The following is a 23,190-nucleotide window of genomic DNA, read 5'->3' as shown; positions in this document are numbered from 1 at the left end:
TCGCCATTTTGTTTTATAGAACTTTCTACTATTTTGAATTCCACCATTTTGTTTTCTAGAACTTTCCATCATTTTGAATTATTACATCATTGTAATTTTCGTTATGGCCGCTGTCTTGAAAATCCGTAATCATCAAAAAAATTGGGAACAAAATTTAAAATTTATAAAAAAAATTTATGTAATCAAATTTTAATCAAGAATAAAATAAAAAATCACTTACATAATGGTGCCCTCGGTTCGAATCCGGTGAGGGCAAAAATAAAAATTGTGACCGATCCTTTCTCCATGGAAGCCACCAGCAGACTGACCTCTCACTACTAATGCAAACATATATATATATATATATATATATATATATATATATATATATATATATATATATATATATATATAGCCAGCTAGTATGTCATGTCCGCTATCTTGTTTTTGTCTACTAGAGAATACTGCCAACATATTAGTTTATTTTTTATCCGCTAGAGTGCAGTAATCATTTATTGCCAGAATGTTCGCCATATTGGACGCCATCTTGAAAATCCATAATTTTTAAGCTAGAAATTCTGGAAAAATTCAATTTTTTTTAAAAAAAAATCGGCAATTAATTAATTGATTAATTTGATCAATATACACATTTTGTTCAATACTTTATCGGTGCAAACAATCTTTAGACAAAAAATACTATAAATCATGTTCAAAATCCTAAAAGCAGCTTCAGTTCCTCGTCCACCAGCTTCCAGCAGTAAGCCAATATGACAACCATCTTGTATATTTGGAAGAAAATTCCAAAAATCATCAAAAAATCACTTATACATATACTGATTGATTCAATACTAACTCAATGCAAAAAAAAAAAAGTAATTTAATTAAAAACACCACAAAAGTGATAGGTTCGAGAAATAAAACACAAGTTCTTTTACAAACAAAAAATTTATAACATAAATTCTACACAAGTACAAAAAAATAAAATTACTCAAGTATTTAGCATTTTTCGATTTATGCATCTGCTACCCACGAATTAAAGCGAGTCCTTTAGATGTATTTTCAGTTTATCAGGTCGACTCATTGGTATACATTTTTTGCACAGAGAAGAATGATCCATTTCATTATAAGGACAGTAGTATATTTCATGATGTTTTGCAATTAGAATATTTACTAATGTTTTGCCACAGAATATACAGTTTGATTCTGATGAATGTTTAACCAGTACTTTGCATAACAATATGTGCCTTTTCAATTTTCCATGGTGTATAAACTGGCTACGACACCTGTTGCACTGATATTTAATACATTCAGAGTTATTATTACAATTATGTATTACATAATCTCGAATTTTCAAGTTTTTGATGCTGTCACAGTATGTACAGTTGTGTGATGGAACACCCTCAGTTGCTGCTTCCTTTATCGATGTCACTGACACTGTTGACAACCATTGTAACACCGGGGAAATGTCAACCTCGGAAGTCTTCAAGGACTGCTCTGCGGAAAATATTGCACACATCGAGTGCTGGGAGAGTAGGTGTAACTGTTGATGCTGTTACCATTGGGCTCTGCACTGTTGATGGTAGGCCTTCCAACCAGATCGACATAAAAATTACTAATGATGCCATAGAATTCTCAAGAATATCCAAATACTGGACTATTATGTTAGACAAGTCTAACTATCCGATCCGCACAGCACTTCAGCCAGAGGTGGACTAAGTGTTTCATCGTCTGGGCCTCACATATATACTCCCAATTACCGGTACAATACACGAATCAAAACAACAACCATTTTCATTATGCTTGCACTTAACTTTTCCGGAGCAGATTTCATAATGTCGATTTCGGTTATCGAGAAGTGAAATTACTTTATTACATTTTATGAACTGAAACAGTAATCTTTGAGCAATATTCGAGCATCCACTTCGTTCATGCCAACGAGAATTTGAAGTTGTGAATTAATCATTACAGTATTTGCACTGATATGAAAAACGTTCTTCGTTCGTTGAAGTCTCCAATGTTGCTGGCGAAACTTCAGCTGATGGAACAGCACCTGCTGTTGTGTCCTCTGCAGCCAATATCGGGATCTCCGATTTCATCAACGTCGCTGCTATATTGGTCTCCGCTGCTGATAATAAACTGCCCATCAAGATCGACATTGGAACAGGAATTAACTCTCACGGAACTTACCGAAGAGAGCTGATCTGCACTGCACCACGGTCAGAGGTGGACTGAGGGCCCTGTCATCTGGAAATTCCTTACATATATCCGCAGTTGCTGGTATACTACGAGAGTCAAAACAATGACTTTTTTAAAAATTAATTTTTTACTAGGTTAAAATGCAGGTACCTTAAAACTCTATAAATAAAAACACACAAAATTAAAGTTGCATAAAGTTATTAAAAAATCGAATTAAGGCATTACGCATTTTCGTAAGAAAATTCTATAACACTGCACAGACTGCCCCATCGACTCTAGGTACTGTCTCATCGATTCTGGTTCTAACTGGTTCGCTGGTCTCAGGCTTAGGAACACAGGTATCCAACTGGTCATCTTCTTCGGCGACGACTGCTTCGGTAAGACATGGACGGCGATTTCTGCGACCCCAACTACGAAACGACTTTGCCTCAGTGCTTGTTGATACAGGATAGCTGACTGAACTACAATGAGAAGCGCGTCGTCTGGGCGTCTGTGTAGATGCATCGCAGGTCGCAACAAGTTTCAACACGTTCATGTTTGGTGTTGTACATGCAGGCGAGGCGACTACCTCGTCGATACTGGCTGGAAGGATTGTGTGCAGTCTCATGTGATAGATGGCACAGTTTCCAGGTTTGCAGCAATTTAGCAGCTGCTGAGTCAGCTCGTAGGATACAGGAAAGTGCGAAAACCGCCCGTGCTGGGCACCTCCACAACAGGTTTCCGTATATGTGCGCATATATTCGGCATTCCAGTAGCTGTACTCGACACTGCTGAAGTTAGGTCTTATACTCACATACATGTTGGCAGGATGAAATGAAAATATCTTCTTGCAGGTCGGACAACTGAAGGCACGAATGGTTGTACGCCTTTTATGTATGCAGGCTCCTACTCACACTGCGAATGCCATTTACGCATTAGCTGTGAGTTTGTAGAGACACATAATCGTTCAAACTTGTCGTGTAGCTTCACGCCATACATTGCACTAAGCTTGCAAAGGAATGGACAGCCGTAGTCGGTTTGCAGGACTACAATTTCAACTGGTGCTTCACACAACTTGCTAAGCCATTTCTTCTGCTCGGGTCCAGCAACGTAAATTATTTCGTTTTGAAATAATAAATCTTGTAGTGTATTTTTGACTTCGTGGTATTTAATTTTACCTTCGTCCAACAATTCCCAGGGTTACAGAGGCCGGAAGATGCGGGTTCGAGTCCTGCTATCGTCCTCGCAGGTAACACCAATCTCCTTGAGCATGAATCAATTTTGGCTCAGGAAACCTTGCAGTTTGCAGCACATCTGGATGCTAGAAATGCTTGGTTGTAACTAAATTCACCAATATGTGGCGACAGTTCACGATTAACGGAAATTATAAGTGGTTTGATATCTTCCCAAATCTAATAAGCGAATACAATTCCACAGTACATTATAATACGAAAATTAAGCCCAAATATGTAAATGATGATCACTTTGCTTCGAACAGTGTTTGCAAAACCAAAGAAGAAAGATCCATGAAATCTAAAATCGGTGACATTGTGCGAATCTCCAACCAGAAAGGTGTCTTCGAGAAAGGTTTATCTGCGAATTGGAGTCTCAAACTTTTCCATGTGACACATGATCGGGAATGGGAGCCTAGGACATACTACCTTGAATATATGGACCATAAGCCAATTAGTGGCATTTTCTATGCCGAAGAGATTAATCCTATGATATATCCCGATATGTACATGGAGAAGGTTATCAAAATAAGAAATGATCGATCCTACGTAAAGTGGTGGGGCTTCCCACCTCGCTTTAATTCGTGGGTAGCAGAAGCAGAAATCGAGAAACACTAAAGACTTTAATAATTTGCTTTTTTTTTTGTATTTGTAGTAGTGTAGAATTTATGTAGTAATATTTTTGTCTGTAAAAGATATTGTGGTGTTTTATTTCTCGAACCTGTCACTTTAGTGGTAGTTTTAATTAAATTAATTTTTTTGAATTGATAGGAATCCATCGATTTAATCAGTAAATTAATGAGTGATTTTTTTTATGATTTTCGGAATTTTACCCGAATTTCTAGGTTAATTATTATGAATTCTCAAGATGGCATCCACTATGGCTAACATTCTAGCAATAATTTATTACTGCACTCTATAAGATAAACATCAAACTAATATGGCAGCAGCATCCTCTAGCAGACGAAAACAAGATGGCGGCCTTCAGCAGACGAAAACAAAATGGCGGACATGAAATAATAGCTGCCGATTTATATACCTTGTCATTAGTGGTAGGTCAGTCTGCCGATGGCTTCCATGGAGAAAGGATCGGTCGCCATTTTTATTTTTTCCCTCACTGGGTTCGAACCGAGGACACCATGATATAAGCGCATTTATAAATAAATATTTTATTAAAATTGGATTAATATTTTTATACATTTTGAAATTTTTTTTTAATTTTTCTAATATTAATTACGGATTTTTAAGTTGGTGGGCATAACGAAAATCACCACGATGATGTAATAATTCAAAATGTGGAAAGTTATAGAAAACAAAATGGTGGAATTCAAAATGGTAGAAAGTTATAGAAAACAATGGCAGATTTGAAATCCAAGATTGCGGAATCCAAGATGGAAGAAACCAAAATGGTTGGCAGGGTGGTCATCCTACGTGACATCAGAATACAAAATAACGGAATGCTTTTTAATAAATTGTATTTAATTATTTTGCATTAATTAAAATATTTTTCCCGATGTACTGGCATAAAAATACGGATTTTCAATATGGCGGCCGTAACGATAGTTGCAACAGTTACGTAACAATTCAAAATGACAGCCATGGCATCCTAATTGTCGAGGTCATGACTTCAGCGGCTTAAGAGCGGCTTTTCGCTGGGGAATTCAAGCCACTTTTGGATATTTTAAAGCCGTTGGCATTTTTGAGGACTGAAACGGTGAATTTTCCCTCAAAACGGTAATTTTTCCGACGAAATAGGGGAATTTTTAATTTTTAAATTTTTTGAGATTTTTGGCGGAATATTTCCGAAAAAATTGGCGGATTTTCGGCAAATTTTGAAGAATGTTGAGTCATTTTTGGCAAATTTTTGAATGTCAAGGTCAAAGGTCAAAGTAATCTAAGATTTCCGCCGTGAGGTCACAATCCAAGAGGGCGGAAATCGGCTCCAGCTCCACACCCAGAACCCATTCCCCGGACCGGCCAATATATACTTCTCCACCGCTTTTCGAACTACTAAAGAAACCTTTTAATACATCTAAAATTCCTGGAAAGATTAGAAGCAAATGCTACAGCAACATACAAATAACGGACTTAACTCAGTTCTCAAAGCAACACCTTTAATGGTAATACATACACATATTTCATAAAAACATATGGACATAAACACCTAGTTTGATACTAATTTCTTCAAAAATACTTAAATGTGCCTGGAAGTGAGCATATAAATTGTAACTGAATTTACCCAGACATAATAATAAATACTTCCTATGGTAATGAACACTGTTCATATTTAATAAGAATTTTAAAATAATTTCTTGGTGCAAACCGTTATAAATCGAACCAATTTGACTGAAATTAATGAATTGCAAACAATTTTTTAAGTTATTAATACCTGGATGATTGTGTGACATTTGGCAGGCTGTTTATGACGACACCCACAACGACCCGTAAGTGAGCCCTTAAGAGAAAATTAGACGATAAAATATTTACTTTTTTCCCGAAAGCTTCCAAGTAATACATTTATGAGTATCTTTAACAAGCAAAGTGAAAAATATTCAACAAAGTAACAAATAGGCATATAGTTATCTAGTAACGATAATATTACACCTGTAAAAGTATAATTGCCAATATCATGGAATTTGACACCCTTTTTACGTATGTAATTTTATAAAATTAAACTGTCATCGATTAATCATAGAAAGTAGTTATCCAGTGTACCAAAATACAAAAAAAAAAGTGCCTGTATTTAGTTAGGTGCGTTAGAAGTTACACTTTTGATTTTATACAATAACCCATTTTAAAATTAATAGTTACAAAAAATATCAAAATTTGATTTAATGCAGATTTTTGGACATACGCCATTGCAGTTTTGCACTGTTTATCATGGAAAAATCCGAAAATCAATAAATAAATAAAAATATGAAGATAAAAATTTCACAGAAAACAGGACTGAATCAGCTAATGTCGTACAAACGGAACCAACATTTAAATAAATTATCAAAACTTGATTACATAACTTGTGTAAGAGAAAAATATTTTACATCACAGTGGATATAGAGTTCAATATGTTATAAACACACATACACAAACACAAATTGAAGTACCCGGTACGACCTGGTATTGACGTATTGCAAATAATCTTTTTTTAGAGAGTAATTAAAATACAAAAATGTAATGTTTTATTTGAGAAATTTAAACCGATGTTAGCAGGGGGGATGGAAGGTTTTTTTCTTATCGAAATCAAATGTACTTATTATTTTTGTCTTATTTTGGGTGTCAAGTGTACAAAATTCAATCAACAACTACCAAATTTAGTTTTTAAGGGGGTGGGAATATGGGATGACGTGGTTTTTCGTAATCTTAAGTAGACAGTGAACTCCCTTGAGCTTTTTTTTCAAAATAAATTAATTTTTTTTTCAAGTGTGATAAATGTCATCACGAAACACAAAAAAATATACATTTAACGAGTGGGAATATGAGTTGGGGTGGTTTTTCGAAAACTTATGTACACAGTGATCTTCCTTATGATTTTTTTTTTTCAAAATTAAATCTAGACAATAATTTTTGTCAAATGTGCAAAATTATATCAAGTACCAACTGTCTGATTTAAGGAGTCGGAAAGGGGATGCGATGGTTTTTCTAAATCTAACGTAGACCGTGATTCTTTTTTTTTCGAAATTAGTTATAGGCAATAATTATTTTATCAATTGTGTAAAATTTCATCCAGGACTACTAAAATTCTGCTTTATATGGTGGGAAGGGGTATGGGGTGGTTATAAGAAATCTTATGTAGTCAGTTATATTACTCATCTTTTGAAGATTCAAGTCTGCGAAAGTTCATCAAGCTCGGGAGAAAACTGTAGATGTAATTTATTTTTATTATAAGAATAAATTAAGGTTAAATACATAACAACTGAAAAATAGCCAAACAGAACTACGTATTTAAAATTGACAATAAATTGGTTAAACCAATAAGAAAATATAAATTTATTGAAGTATTGTGTTTACAATACAATAATACATTGTAAAGAAAAGGTAAAGAAATATATTGCCAGTGACATAATTCGAACATGGAGATATGAACTCAAAAACCGCGCATTTAACAACTGAGATAAATAAACGCAATATTCGTGTGTGGATAATTTTGGTTTATCAATAATATAATCCCACGATTATAACAATTTTTTTTAAGTTACTGCTATTTATTTTTGGGACTATTAGAGTTTATAAAAAGTATTCCAGACTAGTTTCATTATCACAGAGATTTATTTATTTGACACACGCGATACGCTTAGTACGTCCCCGTATGTTCATGACAGTGAATAATGCGCATGTGTGTTAGAAATCAACCTGTTAAAACTTTCACAGCATAGTGCGCGCACAGTTCATTGCATTTTCGTCGCATACTAAAATTTCGCCTTAAACGCGCCTAAAGAAGTATAACTTTAAAAAGGTAATTTTGTTTGCAACACTTACCAGTTAGCCATTTTCACAAAATGATAAATGCTAAGTGCCAAATGATAAATGCTAAGTGCCAAATGCTAAATTTTAATTGCCTTGCCTGATTATCACGTAAAACACGTCATTGATGATACGCTAAGATGGTAGCAGTATAATTTGGTAGGTCTAAGTCCAAGAGCCAAGAGTTGAAATTGGGATTTGCGACATTTAAATATTAACTGTGGTTGGGGGGGGGGGGGGGGGGAAGTGCTCGGCTTGTATCCGTACTTGCCTGAGGCCATAGCCAACCCTATCTCTCATCTTATTTGTATCCGCATGCCTCATATACGCAGTAAAAAAAGGGTATAATTTTTCACCGATGTAGGTGTATGTGTAAGTGTAATTTAACCTACACACGTCTGTATAAGGACACAGTTTTGTTGTAAAATAAAACCAACCAAGTAGGTGTAAATTGACACATCACTGACAGATAATTTAACATTAAAAATAAAAAATATATATACAACATTTTACACAATTTCAATGAGTAATTTTACTAATTAAAAAGTAAATTTACACACACACATAGATGTAAAATGGCGGTTCATGGGCAGGCGCTGGATTCAGGATTATGCTAATTAGCCAAGGGCAGTTGGATGTCGAGGGATGGGAGGGGGGGGGGGAGTTGAGGAGAAGAAGGAAGGGGAGAGTTCGAAAGGCTGCCGTCTTCTGGGGAGACGGTGACGTCACGAATAGTTCGGGGCGCACATATGAGAAAGTGCTGGTATCAAGCTGTAATTTTTTTTGTAGATTTATAAAATCTTTAGTGCTGTGGGTAGGAATCTAACCACCAGACCCTGCTCGTAAGAAACAGTAAGATTGAAAAACATACATTTTTATCCACTTGGCCACATTGTCTCACAGAGGTATACATAAAATATGAATATATAAAAAAAAAAATAGAAATTTTACGAGTCCTCTGAGAAATAAATAAATAGGTTTCAATAAAAATTATTCTATCATCTTAAGGCAAAGTAATGTCTTTCAACCTAAGCCCAAAATAAAAAATTGCTATAACTATAATCTTATATATATATAGGTATGTCTTTAACACAAGCCCCTTTCATTAGTGTACGATAACACATTTTTTTTTTAATATAATGTAAATAATCTTATGACATAGGTATGTCTTTACAGTACAATCCTTCTTTTATCTGTAATATATAACATATTCGATTGAAATTTTTTTTAAATTCATTATGACATAGGTATGACTTTAACATAAGACCATTCAAATTCATGCCGAATATGCTTAAAATAAATTTGAAGTATTAAAAAAATTAATATTTATAATCTTATGACATCGATAAGTCCTGTAACCTATACCCATTCCATTTGTACCAAATATAACATATGTTATAAAATTCATTAAATGTATTTTAAATAAAATTATAATATAACTGTGATCTTATCGCAAAGGTATGACTTTAACATAAGTCCCTTTACCCATACTATACATTATAACTTATGGTATAAACAATTCTCATTGTTGAAATTAAAAAAATTTGAAATTAAGCATTTTTACACAAAACATGCATCATCATTAATGCTAAAAAAACAAATATTTTTAGGTTAAGTATTAAAATATTTATAATCTTAAGACATAGTTATGGCTTTTAACATATGTCCTAATATATGTCTAGCATATTCTAATTTATGCAACAAAGTACATTTAAAAAATTTATATTGGTCCCACGACTCGTTAATAAGATACTATTATTCAAAAGTATAAAAATCTTAAAAATAATTATGTTTAGAAGGCGCCATCTTGGACGCATCACAAATCGACAAAAACTTTTCTGCAAGTATGTGTTAGTGTCGCGAGTACCAGAGTCGTAGGTTTAGTGCGAGGGTTGTCAAATGCTAGGAGGCGCTACATTGGCCATGTCACTAATAATTTGAAACTTTGTTACAATATAGTATTAGTATCGTGAGCGCTAGTGTCGTACCATCATTAGTGCAAGGAACATCCGCCAGGAACACTAGCATTGCTTGTTTTAGTTAGAAAAAGACTTGCCGGGTTGCGATGCTGAAGTTTGGATTTTAAAACGGCATCATGTTGCATTCAAATATGTAAGCATCGTGTGGTTTAAAAAAAAATCGATACAAATAAGTAGGTAAGCGTGAGGTATCTAAACGACCAGGGTTAAGAGGGTGGTGAAATGATAAAGCAGTCCACTGGAGGGCGCCATCTTCGATGGTTTTAGGAGGGGGATATTTGAGGGAGCGCGATGTAAGTGAAGTAACAAATAACCCGGCTCGACAAAAGGAGTAGAATGGAAAAGTCGACTGCTATGGGCACCCATATTGAATGTCATTAGTGTTAGGAGGAGATAGAGGGGGCGTGATGTGATAAGTGGGGTACAAATTAACTGGATTGACGAGAGAGGTGGAATGGCTAAAGGCAGCCATCGTGGATAACGTTAGGACCAGTGATGATTTTAACACAAAATAGCCGACCATTACCAGTTGGGTTCGAACTAGGTAAAAACAAATTTTATGTGCAGCCCACCTGACCAGGTGCATTTTAAAGCAGGTTGTTAGTAGGTTCAATTAAGTAAATTAAGTTATCTAGAATAACAGAATACTGCACACCCGCCAAATAAATTCATTATTACGAGTCTCACCATTCTCAGCGAAACATAGCAAATCAAACCCAACAAACTGTCAGACACGAGAGAAGACAGCTCACTGCAATGGTACTAGTTGCAACTACCATCCAATACCATAGTCTAGCCAAGCCATGCCAGCAACCCTCCCTCAACCAGACGAACTGGTCCAAGGAGTAAAAAACAATGAGGCAGGTAAACTGCAAACCAGTTAGTAATGCAGACATACCACTAATATTTTTGAGTGAGCCAAACCTCAGTAGTATAAAATAAAACCTTCGCACGAAAACATCATGACAAAATTATATCTGAACATCAGGAAAGTAAATGCAATATCTAAATATCCATGCATCTATATATCCACATTCAAAAAAACGAAAAATATATAATATATATAAAAAACTAGAACATAAAATTGATCATCGCAACTTCAAGTTTAGGGGGAAATGCACATCAAATCTGAGTACTAAGGTAGACAGAAAACGACCCCAAATACTCTACTGTGGCGAAGAACCCACACATTACAAACAATAGACACACACATACACCTGAAGACAATACCACAGAAAACTATGCAGTAGAAACTGAACATAAAGCATTGTATAAACATAAGGAAACCTGATCTGTTGCGACAGCAGGTGAAGCGAGTGCAGATACCATCGAGTCCTCAGTGATTGTCAGCATCGCCGCCCGCTGAGTCATCGCCGACGATAGTACACTGTCTATCGAATTCTGCATGGATCTTGCAATAGCTGCCACTTTGGTCTTTGCTGGATATGGTACCCCATACATATCGTTCTGCATGGATGTTGACATAGCAGCCATCAGGGTCTTCGCTTACTATGGTATGTCTTTCATCGAGTTCTGCATGGACATTACCGTCGCTGCCACCAGGGTCTTCGCCGATGGTGGTTCATTTTCCATCGATATCTGCATGGTCATTGCCATCGCCACTATCCAGGTCTTCGCTAACAATGGTACAACTTCCATCGAGTTTTGCATGGATGTTGTTATCATGCTACTTAGATCTTCGTCAACGATGGTACACCTTCCATCGAATTCTGCGTGGTTATTTCCGTCGCCACCATTTGGGTCTCTGCTGATGATGGTAAACCTTCCATCAAGGTCAACATTGAAAACATAGAAACACAAACTAAATTATAGGTTATGTAGCGAAGGGAAGTGATCAACACACTACCAAATAAACGGGTGAACTGCAAGTCACATTAACCTTTCTCCTGAATATACTCGAAGTCATAGATATAATAGGAGCGTTAAAACAAAATACACTTTTATTAAGAGGAATAAGTGCAAAATTAATTCTTTATGTTGTGGTTTTAGGAAGTAGTCATAACTGATGCATTTATTTAAATCACTTTTTTTAGAGTTAAAACCATAGATGACATGAAAAAGTCTTATCTTTTTTAAACAGAAAAGTAATAACTGTGAACTTTTTATTCCAAAATACACATACATGTACATGTTACATTCGCTCCCTATTCCCCAGCAATACCATGCATGGATTATCATGTAATCGGGGCTTGTTCAGCATATGTAATTGGAGAATGTGCAGTAATGCATGATGCCGGTCGCCAGTAGCTGACCAGATGTCCACCCAGTACCAGGATCATGTTAGTTAACTATTTAAAAAGTTTTTTGACAGTGATAATTTAGAACTGTTTATGCCGGACGACCTTTAATGCTGCAACAAAAGTTACAGGCCCACTCATGCGATAATAAATCGTCCAATCCCCCAGAATACACCTGCAAATGCATTAGATCAAATACTATAAACATAAGAACAATCACAGACATCAAGTAACTACAATACAGTTACATTCCGACTATGGTAGATTAAGGAGCAGAAAAATTACTAGAAATACCCTAAAAAAAAGGAACTCATGTGAAAGTCGGCAGCCGAGAGTTGGATCATCTAAGTCCCCCGAAATAATAGTTGACATTTCTCTAAAACTTCTGGAAGAACCATGTCACCACTTCTGCTGGATATTCCTGCTGCAAGGTCCCTTCGATCGAACCAATAAAATTTTTGTTACCTTCCAGGCACTGACTCAATAACACCACCCCATGCAATTAGAAAAAATAAAGGAAACACAGCACTTAGCTCTTACAAACAATATGAACAGAAAAAACACCAAAAACCAAACAAAAGATTACATTAATTTCATTAACATAACCACCTACAAGCACTACCCTAGGTTTTTTCCATACCATATCCCTGTAATTGTATCCCACTATGTCACAAGATATCCCACCATATCACTCCATCTTTTCCCACTCTATTCCAAAATATCCATCCAAACGTATCCATGTATCCCACTGTATCACTTAAACCTTATCTAATTGTATTTTGGCATGTTGAGCAACAATATTTTGGTAATAATTTATTTTTATGGTATTTTCATTACAATTTTCGTCTGTATGGCTTTTATATTGTTTCACAGTTAAAAGATGGTTCGCCATTTTTTGTTTATTAAAATTTATTCCAATAATTTGTCATGGGTCAAAGCTTATAAAAATTTCAATATTTAATATTTGCTCTTTATATTTTCAATAATCGGTAACCTTAAATATTAAACGTGGCAAACAGTAATTGTTTTTAGAGATGATGACTTGGAAGTTTGGCGCGCCTGGGTTGGTGTTACCAGAGGCGACCGCAAGACAGCGATGGTGGCGCGTCACACAAGGTGGCGAGAAAAGAAGACTATGGCTGCTGGGGGGAGGGGGGGCAAGTATGCAGACATTGGCCGACGCGAGTGTACCTGAAAAGCCAGCGAAACGGACATTGCTGGGGATGGCTAGGCGCACTGAGGTACGAGGCCCATTCCATCCGAGAAGCTTGCTGGCCTCCAAATGGCAGATTTTACTTCCTACTATATGCCATTATATATACATTATTATTAGTGGTGGGAGGTTCAGTCTGTCGGTGGCCTCTGTAGAGGAAGGATCCATCGCCATTTTTATTTTGTCCTCAATGGGTTCGAACCGAAGACTCGAGCCATGGCGTGAGTGTGTGTTTTAATTAAAATTTTATTAAAATTGTATTATTTTTTTTAAATTAAAATTTTTTTCTGAATTTTTTGGATAATAATTCCGGATTCTCAATATGACGGACGTGAAGTCAATTTCAAAATGACAAAATATTTTTATAGAAATTTTTTATAAATTTAAAAATTTTTCTTATTTTTTATAATAATAATTTTAGATTTTCAAGATGGTGGCCGTAACAATAATTGTAACAATGACGTCACAATTCAAGTCTGCTGGTCTCCAGCAGACGAAAAGAGGGCGGACATGACTTCGGCGGCTTAGGGCGGCTAGACGATGGGGAATTTAAGCCGCTATTAGGAATTTTCTGTTTTTCTAAGGCAAAAGTCATTTGAGGCATTTTGAAATTTTTAATTTTTTCGGTTTTTCTCCTTCAAAAATGGAATTTGTGTTTTTCTTTTTTAAAGAATTTGTGGCGGAATTAATTTTTCCAAAAACTAGATATTTTGGCGAATTTTGAAGGTCGAAATTAAAGATCAAGTTTAATGTAATCCAAGATTGACGCCACAATCCAAGATGGCGGACACCGACACCACACTCCTACTCCTGTTCCCGGAAATACATTTATACACTAACATTGTGTTTTAAAATAATAGAGATTACAACCATTAAAACTTAAGAGATGTATTTCAAACATTCTAAACAATTTTTTTTGTGTAATTATTGTAACTACGGGCAAAAATAATATTAAAGTCTGTCTGAAAAACTTGCAATCAAAGTATTACATCTATCAGGTGATATCTTAAGAAAGATTACCTACACATACCTACAGCGCTAGTCCATACATTGCTTTTAAGAAATGTTAATATTAAGATTACCTGCAAAACATTAGAAAATATCCAATAAGTCAAGAACATGAAATATCGGTGAACCTTACCTGTACACATACTTGGCCAGTGTAAAGGAAATCCAGAAGGTAGCGTATGAGGTGAACTTTGACTCCAGGGAAATGGATAGTGATGGTAGTGTCGAGCTGTGGTGGCATCTCTTGGAGAATTCTTTTCACCAGGGGACTGACAGATGCCAACACCAGCTGATGGGCATGCACGGTTGCTGTACCATCACACACAAGCGCCAAGTCAGCAAAGCTCTCTGACAGAAACCAGGAGCGTACTTCATCTGCAAGTGTGGAATGATGCTTGCCATAGTGGAGTGTGAGCAGGTCTTCCTCATTGCTGCTCATGGCTCCACTGCGTTGCCCCTTCACAAAAACGATGCTGGTTGTATATATCTGTACGCATTAATTACGGAACAAATTTACCAACATGTACTTTTATGTACAAACTATGACAAAGTGGAGTGCGAGCAAGCCTTCTTCATTGCTGCCCATGGCTCCACTGCATTGCCCCTTATAAAAAAAATATGTTCTATATACCTGCATACATGAATTCATGGCCAAATTGACACACACACACAAATTATGACACATCAGCCAAATAACTCTCGAACTCTATGCCATAAGAGTACTTTTTATTTAAAATACTTAAAAATGAGTTATATACATCTACATGCAAGAATTTAGGCACAATTTTACCAACATATGTAATTTTTTTTGTGTAAACTATGACACATCAGCCTGAAGATAAGGACTCAGCTACTGTTATGAAATGCCTGATTATAGTTACAGTCTTAACCTAGAAACTGAGTAAAATTATATATACGAGAGCCATTTATTTCATTCATTATTTACTTTAAATTAAGGTTTACACTTATAAAAACACGAATTTTCTCTAAGGCACAAGTCCTACAGCAATTTGCTTCAGAATATAAATTCATAACCATGGCTCTTATGAGTAATTTTAATTTCATACCATAACATTAACATTACTAATTACTATTTTCAATCAATAATTAGTACTGTCCAAGTCAACTAAAAACACTGCATTATTACTGCAAAAAAAAAGATTCAATACAACAATGAATTGTCAAGTTATTGAGACAAAAATTCATGTAAATCATGCAATTAAAGAGGATGTTTGTTACATAAGTACCAATTACACGAGACCACTACCAATGCAATTTATGTTAGTAAGACTAGTTATAAAGTGGTATACCATTTATAAAGATTATATCGGTTATGTGTTCATTATTACAGACTTAAAAGTTGCAATGGTTCATCAATAAACATTAAATATAAGGATACCTAACGATATGACTTGATAAACAGACTGATAACTGTATAAATATGGAGAGGTTAAAACACTGTTGGGGGTGAAGCTAGTAACTCTGCGACGTTTGAAAAGAAGCGGAGCACTTACAATAGGAGTATGTTGATAGTATTATAGGATAAAAAAAAACAGTATAATTGGAAATTCTTTGTGTAAAATTAAGATTTAAGACTTCACGTGGTCACGACTTAAATTGTGCATAATTTATTTGAACCTGTTTACTTGATGGCTGTTTTTTTTTTATTAATAATGCACAAGTACATGATATAATTTTAAACACATTTACCCAGTAAAACATGTCCTCATAACACGCTAGTTAATACAGAGGGAAAGAAAGTTGAGTTTTTGAATGCTTGGAACCCCTTATTTATATTTTTAGCTTAAGACTGTGTTTAAATCATTAGATCAACGAAACTGCAGTATGAGATTTGACAAAACCATAACTCTTGTTCAACTCACCGTTCGATTGCTTACCGCGTGGCTTAGCAATTATCAAGAGAAATTTTTTATAATGAAAATGAAAGAGTTGACAGGAGATGAATAGTTTACATTACGCAAATGTAGATACTGATTTAGGATAAATTTTGAAGATAATATAAGCAGATACCAATCCACAGGGTTGTGTGTTATTCCAATTTTGCACACTGAACCCAAAATATCTTTGCAGAAACACAAACAATCCTGAATACTGTAAAACCAAGTTATTACTATACTTTTCTTTCTGAACACTCGAAGTCTTGAACCTAAAAGCTCTGATTGTTGCTTTGATAGGCCCAGATCCCATACAAGTTCATACTGTTGTATAAGATTTGACTTAACTGCATTTTTTGGAATGTATATGAGACTTACACATGTATGTGGCTGATAACATTCCTCAGATGAAGATGAATGCATACCAATATAGTTTGCTGGAAGTATATATTAGGGTAAATTTTTTTTCAATAGTCTTCCATTTTTGTCAAGCAAAAGTAGCAGTCTTCAAAGAGATAAGTAAACTCATGTCACACCATTCAGACAGGCTACACAACATGTAATGCAAAACACATATGGTATCTACTGTTCATCTTGATCACTAACACGACAGCCAACATACAGGTACATTGTATATTGTGGGCAGGATACACTATGGTTGTTCTGGGTTTTATTTACTGAATAACTGTTGACTATTTTATGATAATATACACATGAGGAATTCACGTACTATTTTATTTACTCTTTCTCAGTCATTTCGAACTTAATAAATTTTTATAATAGATTTTGGCGCACAACGTATTCATTTTTATAAATATTTCATGTCCAATAATCATATAAAATACTGAGTTCGTAAAAGATACAATCCTTACATAGGACAAATCAGGTGTACACAATACCTAAAATAATCTTACATCTAACATATTTTTACGAACTAGAGCAAGGCCGGGACACGTGCAGGTGCAGAGCTGGCTGGCGACTGCCGCAACATGATATGCGCCGCGCGCGCCTGGAAGATAACAAGGATTGTCGCTTTACACCCCCCCCCCCCCTCTTACCCACCACTCCCCGCGCGGCACCATGCCTTTGACACGTAACTGAAACCTGACAGCTGCGGAGTTACGCGAGCTACCGACACGTGTTTCGAGAGATTTCTGCCGTCGTGTCGGCGCAGAATGACGCGACTGGCCCCGGCCGCGCTCGTGAGTTCCATAAATGGCGGCTGATATATAAAAAGAGGACATCGGCCTCAGCAAAGGAGTTCAGAGAGAGAGTTCAGGCGGGAGCCTTCCCGCAGCGGAGCTTCCGGGGCGATAGTGCCGCGGGTGCGGCAGAGTGGCGAAGTCCTTGGACGAAGGTTCCAGGGCGAAGAGTTCAGTTCCGGGCGATAGTGTCGCGGGCGCGGCGGAGTTCCGAGCGAGGTTCCGAGCGAGGCGTCGAGTGAGATCTCGGCGAAGGGAGCTGCGACGGCGGCGGCGAAGTGCGGTGACGGAGTCCCGCGGCTGAGATCCACAAGGGGTGCTGCGGCGAGAGTTGCGCCAGAGGTGCGGCCCAGCGAGGTGTGCGGTGTGTAAGAACCGAGTGACTGGTGAAGCAACATTTTTTAAGTGCAATTGATTATTTGGCATTTTTAAAATTATTAGCCAGTAATGTAAATAGTGGCAATAAATAAAACTGTGTAGGTAATAAAATCTTTAATTGGGCTATCCTTTACGAACCCGCGGTAAATAGTAACAACATGTTAGTTTATTACGAACACACAGTTTGCAATCAAAGATATAGCTAGTAAGTAACGAAGGTCGTGGAGATTACTGCAGGAAGAAGCTGCATGATAACGAACAAATATTTTTTTTACTAAACTACAACTGATGACGTGACGGTATGTACTGTAACTGATAAGTATGAACACACATTACGGATAGTAATTATCGCGGGAGCTGTAAGTTCTATCCCACATGGGTGTAAGTTGATGGTATAAAGATAAGAAAAGGTTAACGATGTAATTTAACTAAAATAAGTATTAAGTAGCGTAACAATTGTGTGGTAAATTTTTCTTTTAACATAGTTAAGTGTGTTACGGAATCGAATCCATTACATAAACAATAATTGAGGTTAGAAACTCTTACTGTAGAGATTTTATTTCTTAATATATGGTTTCGTGCTTGCAATGGTAATGCACACTATAGGAAACATTGAAGACAAAAAAATTTGTACATCATCTTTGGTTCAAAAAAAATGAAACAAATTAGCAGACATTTTGAATGTTTGAAACAAGTTAATATACTAAAAAATAATATTTAATTTAGTAAAGACATTTTTATTAATGCTTTACAGTCAAAATAGTTCATTCAATAAACACATTAACTATTCAGAGGAGATTTGCACTTTAACATCATACAATGGAATCCAAGTCTCACAGATCATAATTAAAAGCACACCGTATATTGGTTCGTAATCATTAAATGACGTATGTGTTACGGTATAGCGTGAAGAATACAGCATGTCTCTATGAGAGTTCATAAATAGTCTGCTGGGCTCATCCCCATCCAGATTTTCTATGCCAAAGCTTTGGGCTCACCTCTACACAGTGCTCAAACTTGTCACCTGCGGGAATCAGATTTCGGGGTCGCGTTTCTGTTGGTAGCATTGCAGCTATAAATAATACTGTAGTAAAAACGCGTATTTCTTATTGCACACATACAGTAATTTGCATGTGCTGGACTTTGTATTCATGACTTGTACATGCATATTGTATACCTGTAAACTCCTGGACATAAAATAATCATCAGACTAGTTTGTCTTTGAAACTAAAGGCGAATGCCATGCTAACATGAAGCTAATTCAATGAATTTTGGTCAATTTATTAATAAAATAAGCACAGAACTAGTATAAATTATCAAGTTTGGAAGTGAGAGTATGTTATTAGAGAATTCGTTTTTAATCAAATATTTGCAAACCAATGAAACTAAAAAAATATATGCGTTACTCATCTCGTGTATTATTATTATATCTCTCTTTATATTTTGTTAAGAAAATTATGCTTTCGTACTCTAAAGTCTTGTACTCAGCCCAGATAGTCTGGATATCAGTTTCCAAACTTCCAATACACGTGATAACTGAATAAACTGCCGTATCATTCTTCTCTGCAATCTCAAATTTCATTACTTTATTATTATGTACTCTGGTTTTTTCTTCAATAAGACTATATTTCTGCAAATGGCTGGTACTATTATGATAAAACAAGTAGTAGATACTAAAGAACCAAACACCAAAAAATAATAATTAGAAATTTTAACTATAAATACATAACAACAGTCAGCTTCAAAAATAGATGTTGTGGCTCAATATAAACTTTTTTACTTTTGTATGCAACGTCACACATATACCCAATTATTTAAAGCAATTTATAAAATAAAAATGCATATTCCTGCTGTTAACTATAAAAAAGTTTAACAAGCATTGGCGCATACGGAAAGTAGTATGCGCAATATAGTTTATTATTTTTCAGAAAAAAAAACGACAAAAGCATGCAAAATGTATTTGGAAAAGTGTGAAATAATTAAGTGTGAAATAATAAAAGTGTTAGAAAGTGTAACATATTAAATTGTTCCAAATAATTTAAATTCTTGCTTTTACTTTTCCTGCGAAACTGAAAAATATTCTTTAGGATTAAAAGTACGATTAGCATAATTTCAATGACTTGCTGTGCCAACCGAATTCTTACAACACTGTCATTGCCTACTTTTTTGAGTACACTTGAGTCGAGCACAGATTGTCACTTTTCGACCAAGTGCAAAAGGAAATATATAAAATTATTATTATTAAACCCTCCATTAGGTTTAATTTTTTTACCTGGTTTATTATTTATCTGTGATAATTGCAAAAAATAATCATAATGAATTTAGTTTTACACAGACTAATAATGCAGATGCATGATGAGTGAGGGCATAACAACGTAGACAGACACTGACTACCTGAATGAGAATTTCACAACAGTTGACATTGTTTTATTTCATTTAATTGCATTATCCAAAAACAATTGAACAACAGTAAAAACTTTTAGAATAAAAGGAAGTTATTAGATACTAATGATTAAAGCAATAATTCTTAGATACTGAGCATTTGAAAAATAAAGTGTTTAATATACATTCCTAAAGACAAAAACCATGGGTACCAAGGACGAAGGGTGCTTCTTGAATCGAAGACAGGGAACCAACATTTTAAGTATCAAAATTTGCGTACCGGTATGTATTTCTAATGTAAAGATACATTTGATTTACAATTGTTCTGCTTAATAATCGAAAATTACAATTAACGGGAATGTGCTAAAGTGTAATTTTTACAACACTTTTTTGTGTTGGTTATTGTGTGTTTTTGTGCATTTGTGCGTGTGTGTGTGCGTGTGTGTGTGCGCATGTGTGTGGGAGTGTGTGTATATGTGTATGTAAATGTATATATAATGTATGCATCACACAACACCACAATAGAGAAATCTTATAACTTATCTCATATATTTAATTTATACCTCATTATTCTACATTAAACAATTAAACATGTATCACAATTTTTTTTGTTATCAGGTCGTAAGCCATTTTGAAATCCCCGCCTTTCGATTTAGTATTAATAAATAATTTCTGCCATGTCTGAAATTGATCTTCCATTACAATTAATTCATATAAAATACCGCAGAAAGATTCGAATAGAGCAAATTTTCCAACACAATGCCACAGCCGCTCTGTCTGGCCGAATGTTTCTGGCTTTGTCTAGAGACACACATATATATATATATATATATATATATATATCGCCCCCACGCACTGCTACCCCGCTTTCTCCTTCGCCAAATTCTCTCCTCGACTTCCCCTCTGCTGCACGGATCGCTGGAGGAAACAAAGCCATCCTCTCCCCCCCCCCCCCCCCCCCCCCCCCCCGGCCAATGTTACCTTGCAGTGTGCAACAGCGACCTATACTTACCGCCAGGGATGAGTTTATATTTTTCACTATAATTCATAGTTGTAACAAAGTCATCGTTCTCACAACACACCATTCTTTAACAACACGCTAACATTCACACGTTTGTTGTGAAGGAAGCAGCGAAGATTTGGCTCCCCAGTCCGGCAACGTTTCGGCTTTGGGCGAGAGCGGAAAACTAGAAGTATGCCAATGTACATGCATGCATATGCAAGTGTGTTACTATTCGATTTTTCGTGCTCAATTTATTTCAATGAAATTTCATATCTACGGATTTTTTTTATCTTATATATTTGACTTTTGTATAGCTGGAAAAAAACTATTATTTGCAAACACTAGCACTTGACTTAAGATTTAAATGAGTAATTCTTTAACACTTGCAAAATACGCATTGCATCAATATATATATATATATACACCATGAAAATTGGGGTAGGCTGTGTTGGGAAATTTTTGCATGTTTTCAACTTGAATGCGTCCGTGAACGGAATAAACTGTATAATATCAATATCCCTAACACTAATAAAAATGTTTGGCAAATATCCTACTGAAGAATCAATACAGGTACAAGGCCATGCAGCAAAAACATTCTTTCCACTACATGCCAGACCCTCTACACCGGCTGCTTTAGCTGTACCGCAGTTGATTAGACTCCAGCATTCAGTACAGTTTTATTTTAAAGCTGATTAAATATTTCTTCACTCGCCTTGATCTATCCGGTCCCGAACAAAGTTATTTAGATTTAGCACGCACGCAAGACGACGAACCCTCGCTTGATCAAATAGTAGGCTAGCATGCCTAAACATGCCTAACCATGCCTAACCTGCTCAGCTACTGAGCACGATTCTCTGTATGAGATGCTGTGCATCCCAACTAAGATATAGTTGCACGTGGATAATTATTTGTTCGTATTAGATGTTTGTAAACCTTCCTCAAATCAGTTTTACAGAGGGAACGTCAATATGTCACAAAAATAAAACAAAAATAATGCATTCTCCTTCATGCCAACATGCCCAGAAACAGACAAGTGACATATTACCTACTATAGGCGAACTATTTTTGTTGTATTATATTGAATATTAAATTAGACTTAAGGGCAGAATGTGGAACACACATGGAACATATGTTTACAGCTTGTCACAAAATGTGTAAACTTGTGAAATAAGTTAAAATATTATTATTTTCAGATTATGTTTAACGCCCAAATAATTATACATAGGAGTCTTCAGTTCACTACAAAAGTTTATCTAATACAATTACTACTTTGAAAACCAGCATTAAAAAAATACTGAACGAAGGTTTTCTTAATGTCTAACCTGTCCAAGAAATTCCCAATGCATAGCTTTTGCCCTTGTGCAGCTAATTAGTTTATGTCAAGGCACAATTTAATTTTTCAAATTAAGATCATTTTGAATTACTCTGGGTAATCTTTGTTCAATCGTTTTTTGTTCAAATTTGTATTGTGTTTTAGACATTTTTGTGGAGAATTTTCAACCTAGGCAGCACAGTCTGTACACTTTCTCCTTTGCCGTGCTCTGCCTCTGTGTCTCAGCCGGTCCCTGGTCACATTAACCACGCCTTCATGCACGTACGGTTTCAGCTCGCCCGGTTAGGCATCGAGCTTTCCAGCACGCCCGGTTTGTTGTTTCTGATTGGCAACGCTTCTTCCCGTAACCAACCCCTCTCTCTCCCTCCCATTGCACCATAGTTCTACTAGTTGGCCTAGCGACCCCCTCCCCCCCCTTGGATTGGGTACTGCAGCGCCGCGACATCAGTCGGACAAACCTTTTACTAGTTCACCTTGCTTTATTACCCCTCTTCCGCCGATGATGCTCTTAAAGTTCAGGAAACAAACGAGAAGCCTAAGATGTCCATCAAGTTCTGTCCCTGCCCGAACACGCCCGAATATTCACCTTCGGCCAACCTCGGGATTTGTTTTATTTTTGCGCAGGAAAAATGAATTAAAATATTAAAAAATAAAGTGGTCGGTTAGGTTAGCTACATTAAAACACTTTAAAACAC

The 23,190-nt window shown here is 35.8% G+C and overlaps 1 protein-coding gene across 1 annotated transcript in view; it reads right to left on the bottom strand.

Moving 5' to 3' along the window:
• LOC134529713 (transcription factor Ken) overlaps positions 1–23,190 on the bottom strand; it is a 74,973-nt gene that overhangs the window by 19,620 nt on the left and 32,163 nt on the right. Inside the window, exon 2 of the mRNA XM_063364083.1 lies at positions 14,436–14,759. Within this exon, the coding sequence (XP_063220153.1) occupies positions 14,436–14,741 (306 nt within the window). The 5' untranslated portion in view covers positions 14,742–14,759. The remainder of the gene's footprint in view (positions 1–14,435; positions 14,760–23,190) is intronic.

Source organism: Bacillus rossius, chromosome 2 (genome assembly GCF_032445375.1).
Source record: "Bacillus rossius redtenbacheri isolate Brsri chromosome 2, Brsri_v3, whole genome shotgun sequence".
In the NCBI taxonomy this organism is placed as follows: domain Eukaryota; kingdom Metazoa; phylum Arthropoda; class Insecta; order Phasmatodea; family Bacillidae; genus Bacillus; species Bacillus rossius.
This window is presented reverse-complemented; position numbering and strand designations above follow the sequence as displayed.